At 24.3% G+C, this 12,378-nt stretch overlaps 2 protein-coding genes across 3 annotated transcripts in view; both read left to right on the forward strand.

The window, feature by feature from the left end:
• The window catches only part of LOC100213698 (DNA topoisomerase 3-beta-1), a 47,603-nt gene that overhangs the window by 28,788 nt on the left and 6,437 nt on the right, over positions 1-12,378 (forward strand). For both annotated transcript variants that reach the window (XM_065790202.1, XM_065790203.1), the window contains exons 13-16: positions 3,360-3,459; positions 6,633-6,695; positions 7,015-7,214; positions 10,238-10,340. In XM_065790202.1, the coding sequence (XP_065646274.1) occupies positions 3,360-3,459; positions 6,633-6,695; positions 7,015-7,214; positions 10,238-10,340 (466 nt within the window). The remainder of the gene's footprint in view (positions 1-3,359; positions 3,460-6,632; positions 6,696-7,014; positions 7,215-10,237; positions 10,341-12,378) is intronic.
• Positions 1-12,378, forward strand: part of LOC101237210 (four-domain proteases inhibitor) — a 72,308-nt gene that overhangs the window by 20,303 nt on the left and 39,627 nt on the right. The window lies entirely within an intron of this gene.

The raw sequence follows: 12,378 nt of genomic DNA on the forward strand, positions 1-12,378 counted from the left end.
AAATGATATTAGTGATAACAATTTTTTTATTTTTGTTTTCAAAATTTTAGCACTTTCTCGTTTCGTTCTCAAAATAAATTTCTTGGTTTTTTTAAAATTCAAAGATGAATAACTATTGTTGTTCAATTTTAAAATTTAAAGATCTATCAGGTAACTGGATGTTTTTAGTTTTTCAATACTAAAGAAGTTTTAACGCTTTTGTTGCCAACAAATTCAAGTACGTTAAAGTTGTTGCAAATATTCAAACTTTTATATTTACTATCATGTTCTTTGTAAAATGTTTAAATTTCTTAAATGCAAAGGTTAGCTTCTTTGCACCCAATAACATTACTCATAAGACTTCAAACTAAAATTTATATAAAGAAGAATGTTAAAAAAAGTTCTTTTGTTATTTATTCTAAAACATAATTTGACAGCAAGAAGTCCACTCGAATGGTATGATAAATGAGACATAAAGTCTATAAATGAAAGAGTCTCAGAACTAAAATTATATTACAACAAGAAAGTCACATGAAATGGTACTACTATGAGAAAATCACTAGAATGGTACTACTATGAGAAAATCACTAGGATGGTATAACTATGAGAAAGTCACTAGAATGATATAACTATGAGAAAGTCACTAGAATGATATAACTATAAGAAAGTCACTAGGATGATATAACTATGAGAAAGTCACTAGAATGATATAATGAAAGTCACTAGAATGATACAACTATGAGAAAGTCTGCTACTCCAAGAAATCACTAAAATAAACGATGTTGCCAAAATTATTTTTCAATAAGGCAAACGATGTTTGCTTTATTGAAACATAGTTTTGATCAGTTTCCAGTTTTTCAGTCAATAAAAACTTACTTGACTGATTTCTTGATAAAAAAAATGCCTACATTATTTTGTGGTTATATATTGATATAATATAATTTTGTGTATGAAATAAATATATGGAGTATATCTATTCCATCCCATAAATGTTTAATATTCATCTATAGAGTAATTTTGTGTCAAATTTTAATTTATATTTTATATGTTTTATACATTTTGTTTTATGTTTATTTTTTTAAAAATTTGTATAACATGTAACAACTAAAAATCTTGACAAACTTTGAAAATTAATATCTCTTTATCAATTTTTTAAATTTTAAAAGCAAATTAACAAAAAATTTGTATTTAAAAGAAATTTGTTTATCAGTCCATTTCGCTGAACACAGTCAACTAGATCAAGCCAGATCACAATTTTGTTGTTTTTATAAACCTTGTTAATGAACTTCTTTAATTTAACCAGGTATTTGGAAATGTACATATCCTTGTCAACTGCTTGACCCAAAAGAGCATTGTAATGCTTTAAGACCCCTTTCTCTGACAGGGCTATCCAAACTAATAATTTTGGTTCACATTTGCTTTTTCTTTTGAGCTTGACCTCATAAAGAATTGCATCAGGATTAGAAGTATAATATTCTGCTTTGTCAGAAATCTTTGTGTTGTAAAATACGATTCGTCGAAGAAATTTTTCCAGAGAAGTACAACCAATTTTCAGCACTGCAGCTTTCTGAGCCAATGTTCTTTTTGGCGCTTTAGTTTTTTTACAATATTGAATGCTCGTCTTTTCGTTGATAATTTTGGATATATACTGCTGGGAAACATTAAATCTTTTACCTAAGCTATGCTGTGAAACACCGTCCTTCTTATCAATCGATTTTTCTAGGCATTTTATATATTTCTTAGGCATTTTTTTTCCAGTCCGACCACTTTCAACTTTATGGTCCTATATTGATTTCCTTTCGTTGCAGTATATCGTACATGATTAATTTTAGTATATTTTCCATGCAAAAATGATTAACTGCAAACATTTTATTCTCTTTTGGATGCAAATCCAAAAAAGCGTACACTTGTTTATGGAGTAATGATTCAACTCAAAAAAAAAAAAGACTGTTATATTGTAGAGAAATAAGTTTGCAACATAATAGGTAAGATTATCAAATTAAAAAACATTGTTAGACATATAAATTGAAGTTACAAAGTTTGTCCAGATTTTTATTTATAACATGTTATTTAATAAACTCGGTAAAAATTATCCTTTAGAAATTAGGACACTTGGTTCAAAGCAATTTTTAAGATATCAACTTTAAAACACCACATATAACGTTGATTTACATTAGTATGACGTATTAAATTTGACACCGTTCATAATTGAATCATTTGATTTTAATTGAAACATTGTTAAAAATTGCTACTTTTTATTTAACTATTTTTTATGTTTATTTTTGAAAGATAATTTAAAAAAATGTAAAATTATTTTGATTGAAATGTATTTGAATGAAATCATAAGAATATTAAAAAGTGAATAGAACTACATAAAAGATGGAACATCAATGACTGTAAATGTGGACATATTGAAGTTTTAAGTTTTTGGTTTCAAGAGAAGGTTGTTTGTTCTCCTATCGGATTTTTTTTGATATGAATTAGAAGTAATGTCAAAAATTGCCTAATGATGCATAAGATGGTGGAAAAAACTTATACGTGGCATAAAATTGACTTCAACATATTGGATAAGTGGTTAAGTAGAATGCCAAGAATATGTATGACAATTATTGTTGCTAATGAATAATAAGCAAGTAAAATATAACTAATCTAATGGGGCTCTATATAAATTTTTTTGTAAACCTAATAAATAGGAAGATAACATATAATTCAGATATATTTTGTTTATGGTTTTCTCCCAATAGTTAGTAAAACTTTGATATCTTATATCATAAAGTATTACCATTTGAATAATTATGGATGGTAGTGTATATTAAATATAATTATTTTAAAGTAATAAAATTAAGCATATAGAAACAGTTTTTTTTCACTTTAAAACACCTCATATAATGTTGATTTACATATATTAAATATAATACATATATTAAATATAATTATTTTAAAGTAATGTAAATAAGCATTTAGAATCAGTTTTTTATAGGGGGTCTGTTTTTAATAATCTTGTTTTACAGGGGGTCTGTTTTTAATAATCTTGTTTTACAGGGGGTTTGTTTTTAATAATCTTATTTTTAATAACCATAATCTTTTAAGTTTCAAAGTTATTTTCAATATTTTATTATTTTATATTATTTAATCATATTTAATTATTATTTACTTTTTTTTACTTATTTATTCAAGTTCTTGGCAAAGCCAGTTTTTGGATTGGTGATGGTATAAAAATCAAAAATTACTTATTTTTAACATTTTCTTTAAAATGTTTTTAAAATGAAGGTTGTTATTATTATTATTATTATTATTATTATTATTATTGTTATTATTTTTGATAATGTGGTTTTTATTAATTATTAGTTTAATTATTTGTAAGTTATTATTATTTATAGATATATGAAATACATAACAACAAAACCTTTTCGTTTACATTGTTCAAATTGCAATGAGACATATGCTCTACCTCAAGATGGATATGTCAAGATATATAACGTAAGTAGCTTCAAAACTCATAATTAGCATCATTGTAATTATTATTTTTTTACATTTTTTACTACATGTTTGCTAAGTTTCATTTTACACTGTTTAAGTCTTTGTTACTATATACTTTATTATTGTTATATAATTGTTTACAAAAATTTATTTCTTTGGTTCCTATAGTAGGAGTCTCCTAGTAGCTTTATATATATTTATATATACTGTGTGTGTATTTGTATATATATATAAATAATATAATAATATAAGCATTTTTTTTTTATAAAAAAAAAATTATCAAAAACAACATTTCACAGGTCCAAAAACAAATAAAGTCAGTTGTTTTTATGTTCATTTTCACCACTTTTCTTCTTTTTATCAAAAGCAGATAAGCTTTCAACACATTTACTTTTAGAATGTTTATTTAAACGTCTTTCAGAAAAAAAGCATGCTAAACTTTTTTAACAGTTAGCTATGTGTTCTGTTAATCCTCCTCATTATTATATCAGTTAACATATTGCTAAATCATTCCAACTGCTCAAAAGTTAAGAACTATTCCAAATCTTTATTTGATCACAAAAAAAGATTTGGAATAAATCTTAATTTTTGTTTTATCTTTTATATATTTATTTTTGATTTATTTTCAGTATTGTACCAATTGAAAGCAGCATTTTTAAAAGTTAGAAATGCTTTTGCAATATTTATTTTTTCCTTAAATGACAAAAAAAATCTCAATACCAGATATGTTTGTATAGAAAGTTTAAAACTGTGTTGACAGCATATGGTTTAGCACAAAGTTTTTAGTACTGATGTATTTGGTGTATTGCTTTTATGTCAATAAAAGGAGCTTTATAAGTGTCATTATTGTCATCATTGTAGATACCATTTGGCATAAAAATAAACTTTAAATTCACTTATAGGCATGTTTCATTTATCAAACTGCTTTAGACTGGCTGCATTTGAAATCTTTCAGATCGCTCCTGATTGAGTTTTTTTACAATATTGAATGCTTGTCTTTTCGTTGATAATTTTGGATATATACTGCTGGGAAACATTAAATCTTTTACCTAAGCTATGCTGTGAAACACTGTCCTTCTTATCAATTGATTTTTCTTGGCATTTTATATATTTCTTAGGCATTTTTTTTCCAGTCTGACCACTTTCAACTTTATGGTCCTATATAAATCTTAGAACAGGGGCGGGTACAGGAATTTTCTTGGGTAAGTTCAAAAGTGTATTTTATATTAATTGAATTAATTATAAGATTGATATATATTTTATATATTGATACATATTTTATAAAAATGTTTCAGTAATTCTTTTAATACTAATTTACAACATCACTAAATGTTGGTCACTAAAACCGAAATAATGATTTTTGCAAACTAAAAAATATTATTTTATGAAAATAGCTCAGTTGTCACAATGTCTAATATATACAGGTTATAATTTTTTTATTACAAGATTTCTGTAGACAAAATTCAAGATAACGAAAAAAAGATAAAAATCAAATAAAAACGTATCAGTAGTGTACAACAATAACAAAGAAGTTTTAGTAGTGTACAACAATAACAAAGAAGTATTAGTAGTGTACAAAAATAACAAAGAAGTATTAGTAGTGTACAACAATAGCATGGAAGTATCGGTAGTGTACAGCAACAATAAAGAAGTGTCAGTAGTGCGGAAAACTTTATTTTTTTATAACAAAAATCAAAATTAAAACAAAATATAATGTTGAACAACAAACATTTTTATGACTAAATTTTTGAAATACCCTGTTTAATTTATTCACAGGTTCTCAATGACTTGCAGTTTTAATAAAGACCTTTATGTCCTGACACTACATGTTGCAAAAATATTTTTTTTTTACATTTGCCTCATTATAAATAAAGTTTTTTATATAAGTGTATACATAACTTTTAATTATAAATAAATTTTATATAAATACTTACCAAGAGTGAAAAAGTTATACATTTATATACAGAAACAAAGAATTCAAATACTTTATTCTAATAACTGTTCAATGTCAAAACATGTTTTTATAAAGATGTGGCTATATATATATAAATATATATATATATATATAAATATATATATATATATATATATATATATATATATATATATATATAGAGAGAGAGAGAGAGAGAGAGAGAGAGAGAGTTGAACCTTTTATTTTTCAATAATATATTCAAGTTGGAAAACTTTTATTTGATTTTTTGGGTATGTGGACTGATGTAGTAGACACCCCCTAAACACGCCCCTGAAGAATTACCTTTTAAACCTGGCTTAGCTTTTTGATAATAAACTGTTTTTTTTTAGATCTTTAAATGTATTCTACTTTTTTTTTACTTCTTTCTTTCTCATTTATTTAAATTTTTTAATCTAAATATTTTATAATATTAAAAGTCCAACTTACAAATAGTTATTGTAAAATAATTTACAACTACAACAAATGGAACCGGTTAATTGGTTTTTGGGTCAAGATGAGTCTTGTCAGATTCCCAGTTTATAGATGTTTCTCAATTTTATAGTAGATTTACTAATTTAAAAAAATAAAAAGTATATATTCGGAATAAATAATATTATATATATATATATATATATATATATATATATATATATATACATATATATATATATATATATATATATATATATATATATATATATATATTATTATATAATAAATTACATAAATACAGTGAGTCTGTTATCAAATATTATTTTTCTATTCAAAATACAAAAAAAAATTTTTCATTTAACTTCACCCTTGGATCTGTGAAATCAGTTGTTTTTGATAATCTTTAAGAAATTTTTTTCTAAAAAAGTGCTTAGAGGGCAAGAGGGTAATATTTGCCTTAATTAATAAACTTATTTAATTAATTTTTTAATAAATCTTTTAATCAAATTGATCTAAGATTATAGTGATAACACCATTCATTTTCACTTAATTTAAATGTAATTTAAACACTTATGCTAAATTTAAATGTTCAAATTTAGCATAAGTGTTTAAATTACAGACTTTTTTATTTACTGAAAATTTAAATTACTTAATTAGCATAAGAGTGAAAAATGATGGTCTGGAAAATTGTGATTAAAAAGATAGAATAAGAATTTTTTAATTTAGGAATTAAAGTTAAATAAAATAAAATAATTAAAAAAAATTAAATATATAAAGTTTAATTTAGGAATTGAAGTGTCCTTTAGATGATTTTGAGTTACTTTTATGGACAAGAGGAGGAGCAACAAAGGTTATCTTTTTTTTTATGTCTTTTTATATATACATTATATAAATATACATTAGATACATTTCATGGATTCATAAAAATGTTTTTGTACCTTTTTTTAAAAGTAATCAAGAAATTACTGTTACTTAATAATTCAATAGATAAATAGATATAAAGGTAATAAATAAAAGGTAATAAATAAATATAAATAGATATAAAGTTAATTACTTAAATGAGTAGCAAAAGTTATTTAAGTTACTTGCAAGCTATTTATATATTAAACTTACAAGCTATTTATATATTATACTTAATACTTTTTAACTTTTCTCCACTTTGTTATCAGAGTTTCCCACTTTGTCCATTTTGCTTTTCTAACCCTCCATTGGATGGAATGAAAGAAAAAAGTGGTTGTAATCAATGCACTCATCCTACCTGCAAACATTCACTTGCTAACCTCTCAGTGATGGAGTGTGATGCTTGTGATGGTGGTGTACTAGTGTTGGAACCCTTCAGTGCACCTAAATGGCAGCTAAGTTGCAATAAGTAAGTGTCATATGCAATAAGTAAATATCTTTTTAACTTTTTACTTGTAATTTGAATACAAATTAGAAATTAGCAAAATTGTAATATATATAAAAGTACATAAAAAGCATATTTATTGAAAAAACAAAATTAGAATTTAGTGTTACTGTTACACAGCATTTTTTGTAAAATTAAATCCACAATTTATAGTTATAAAACTGTTAAAGCTTAACATTTTAGATATTTCAAAAGTTTATTAGATAGGTAAAGTAAAGAGAAGTTATCAAATCATTATTAGAATTATTAGAATCAAATCATTATTAGAATAACCATCGACAAAAAGTTTGAGTTGGTGGCAGGATTGCCAAAACTTTCAACATGTTATATGCCTAATTTCCATTGTAAAATGACAAAGTAAGTCTATTCTGCTCTGAAAAATGCCAAGTTTTAGAAGCTATATTTCAAGTTTTTATTTTGTCCAAAAAAATAAAATCTACTACATAATAGCCACTAATAATTCTCTTATCAATATATAAAGCTGTTACAGTGCTCCTTTATAAGTTGTTAGAGTGTTTCCTTATAAGTTGTTACAGCGTTCTCTTATAAGTTGTTAAATTGTTCTTTTATAAATATATAAAGTTTTTACAGTGTTCTTTTGCTATATTACTTTTGCAATTTGTTTTTGTTTTTATGTGATTTTTTTTTCTTTTTTAATTTAGCAATTTTTATTTTTATTTTTTAATCTATTTTGACTTTTCCAAAAATATAGCATAAATTTTTTTGTCTGAGGTTTTTATTAAGGGTCATTCGTAAAGTCCATCACCCTAAATTTATATTTTAAATAGAATAACCATTTGCTCTCATGCGCACGGATTTTTATTCAACATAAAATTCTTTTTCAAAATAAAAGTAATTAATTATACTTAAATTTTTATTTGACTGCTAGATCAAGAAGCAGTAAGTCAAGAAAAAAAGGTGGTATTTAATAAGTTTAGTATGTTTTGGAGTTAACAAAAAAATACTTGTTTTTGCAAAATGTATTTGTATTCATATTGTATTTGATTTAAAAAAAAAATTAATATTTGTATTAGTATTATATTAAAATATATTTGTTACAATGTTTTTCCAAAAAAAAACATAAACATAAGATTTTTTTATTTCATTTTTAACACTAAAATAAGTTAAAAATTTGTATCTTAAAGAATATTTATTGAAAGACTTCCGTAAATTATTAGTGTATTTTAACAACATTGTATTAAAAAAATCTTTGTATTTTTTTTAAACCTAACATACAAATATTTATTTTTATATTTTTATTTGGAAAATGCTGATTACATATATTTGCAATTGAATTTGTATTTGAAAATATTTGTATTTAGAGTTTAAGTATTTGATCAAATGTATTTGACCAACACTATTACTATATATGACCACTGATTACTACTACTGATTAATTGTAATATATATGACCACTGATTACTACTACTGATTAATTGTAATATATATGACCACTGATTACTACTACTGATTAATTGTAATATATATGACCACTGATTACTACTATTAATTGTAATAATCCTATATTAATATATAATAATCCTATTTACTTCATTTTATTTTAAACACATTTTTGTTTTTAATCTTATAAACTGCATAAAACAACAATATAACAACATAGCAAAGTTTTATTATATTGACTAAAACTTTTAATATTGACAAAAAAACTCTACAGTATCATTTTATTGTTCTTTAATATAGGTTTTTACAATAACAATTCAATACCTTTTTAAAATAAAACGTGTTTTATTGTCAGTATGATCAGTGTATTAAACACTATTTGTAACTGTTTAAATGTTGCTTTTTTCCTTTTCCTTTTTTAAGTATTATGTTAATTAAAAACAATTACTAATAGTAATATCGTAATGGTCAGTATTATCATAATTAGTATTAAAAAAGTATTAAATACTTAAATACACATATATAGTATTAAAAAGTATTAAATAGTTCTTACTCATTACACTACAACTACAGCTTAAGTTTTCAAAACTATAAATTATAACAGTAATTGTAGCTGTAAATTATAACAGTAAGCGAATTTGTTTCAAACCCAGCCAAACAAGAATATTATGAGATATTATTTAAATAAGTGGCAGCCAAAGAGGGTGGTTCGGGGTGGAGGAAATTTAAATATTAAATTAGAAAAGTTTTTTGCTATTAGATTTTTTGCGTTAATTCGAGACCTGTATCAATATATAAAGATGTTCTTATCTCTTTTATGTTTATCTCTTTTATATTTATCTCTTTTATATTTATCTCATTTATCTCTGTATTTGAGGAATTGGTGTGGAAGTCATGGGTGAAATGCTTTATGCTTTATTATTTTCATACTTTAAAAATGATTTTCAAAAATGATTTTTCAAAATCAAATAAAAATAGATTTGGAAAAACTATTCAAACAAATATCAAAACTTAAGTTTTCATATCAAAACTTTTTTCGTTTTCAAAACTATTCCAACTATTAAATACATCAAAGCTAGAAATAATAAATTAATAAAACCTCTTCAACTACAAAGGAAACAACAACAACAAAAAAAGCAGAAAATTTTTTTTTTCTTTACTTCACCCAAAAGATTTTTTCTAAAAATGTTTTTGATAGGATACCATTATATTGGTGATTGTAAGGAGAACTTGATACTAAAAAATCTTGCATATAATAAATATTATATTGCATATAATAAACAGATCAGGTAATTTTAAAAATAAAAAAATAATAGCTTTAATAGTTTGAAGTTAATAAAAAATTATTGAATATAAATAATATTTAATATAATTATATATAAGATGTTAAATTACATTTTAAAATATATTTGATGCCATTTAAAAAAAATATTTTTAATATTAAAAAAATATGTTATTTTTTTGATTTTTTTTTAAGTTGCTTTTATATCATTTCTGTAAATATTAATTTAACCTTTATTCTAATTAATTTTTTTTTTTTAGGTCTTTGGTTATTATTAATTTTTTTTCTTGTAAATTATTTTTAGATGTAACTGTATTTGGTCATTACTTAAAAATGTTCCATTTGTTACTGTGAAAGATGATATATGTGAATGTGGAGCACGTTTATTAGAAGTTCATTTTGATAAGGTTTTTTTTTGTTTTGATAAAGTCAGTGTGCTTGTTTAAGGATACAAACAGGGCCCCCAGAACTCATTTATATATATATATATATATATATATATATATATATATATATATATATATATATATATATATATATATATATATATATATATATATATATATAAATAAATAGATAGATAGACTACGGAATATATATATATATATATATATATATATATATGCATATATATATAGTAGTCTATATATATATACTTATATATATAGTAGTCTATATATATATACTTTTTTCTGTAGTCTATATATATGTATATATATAAATATATATATATATATATATATATATATATATATATATATATATATATATATATATATATATATATATATATATATATATATATATATAGACTACGGAAAAAAACACATACTGAAACTTTTTATTCCCTGTGTAATAAGATAAGTAATTAAACTAAATAGTTCTCGACCAGGAGGTAATCCACTGTATTAGGGTGGTAGCCCTTCTTCCTTAAATCAAGTAATTTCAATGGATGATCCAATCGTTTTGCTATCAAACTGGCCTAGTCTAGGCCAGGGAAATACAACATCAACAAGACAGCACCATGACTGGTTTAAATCTCTAGCAACATCAATCAAGTTGTTACAGGAACAGCATATCACCATGTCAAATCGAGTAAGACTTTTAGAAGACTCTGATCAGAAAAAAAACCAGACAATATATTAACTTACGACTAAAATAGATGACCTGGAGAAGTAAGTACTTAGAACAAAAAATCTAAACACTTTAACAACCAATTTTAACCTTTCAAATAAACAACCACTATCCACATTTGCATCGTTATTCAGTAAAAAAAAAGCGAGGAACAGTTAATCATGATCACTAAGATAAGGCAGGAGTTTGATGAGAGCAAGCGTATTGAAAATAAAATTGTAATAAGCAACATTGAACCATCTCAGGGATCTGAGGTTGAAATTAAGGATAAAGATGACGAGTTAGTAAGAGAAATTTTATCTGTACTACAAGTAAATGAAGAAACAATGCCAAAATCATTTAGATTTTGGCATTGTTTCTTCATTTACTTGTAGTACAGATAAAATACTCATTTACAAGTCTGGGACGAAAGAAAGACAACTAAAATGATCTTAGTTGAACTGAAAAGTAAAGAATTCCAATTACCAAATTACAATCTTTTCAACAACAACAGACCTGATTCATATGGTGGCGTTGCAATTTATATATGACAAGATATACAAGTATCCTACTTTAATGCAATTGAGCTTCATAGTAAAATGCCAAGCCAGGTATGTTGTATAATATTTCACAAAAGTAAAATATTACTTTTTGGATGTATTTATAGAGAGCCATCTGCAAACATAGAACTCAACAGAACAATTAATTGTTGCCTAATTTCTGCTGAAAATATAGCAAAAAAAAAAAGGTATAGAGTTACAAATAATTGGTGATTTCAATCACCCTGAAATACAGTGGACAGCAGCTGGTGGCAGCACTAAGAAAAAATGCAACAATGTCGAGCACTGACTTTTTGGAATCTGTCAACACTGCAGCTCTTGCACAGCATGTCACGAAACCTACTTTTGGCAATAATACTCTTGACCTGGTGCTAACTGACTGCCCCTCCAGAATTATAGAACTCAATATTGGTCCATCTCTTGGCATTTCAATCAAAAATAATTTCCATTGCACTCTTACATGGAGTTTCTTGTTTAAATCATCAATCTCACCAACCAGGGCGTTATTACTAACTAAATTAAACTATGATAGAGGCGACTATAAAAATCTAAACAAATTTTTTGCAGACGCAGAATGGAGGAAACAACTTGAAAAGTTTAAAAACAATCCCATTATGATAAACCAACTCATTGAGTTTCGATACAAAGATTCGATCAAATCAAGCATCATCAACTCAAAAACAGAGATCACAACCAAAATGGTTTACAACAAAACTGCTAGCCAGCTCACCCATTACTCATCTATCTATCAGCCCACTCTACAAAGCAACTT

The sequence above is a fragment of the Hydra vulgaris genome, chromosome 02 (assembly GCF_038396675.1).
Source record: "Hydra vulgaris chromosome 02, alternate assembly HydraT2T_AEP".
In the NCBI taxonomy this organism is placed as follows: Eukaryota; Metazoa; Cnidaria; class Hydrozoa; order Anthoathecata; family Hydridae; genus Hydra; species Hydra vulgaris.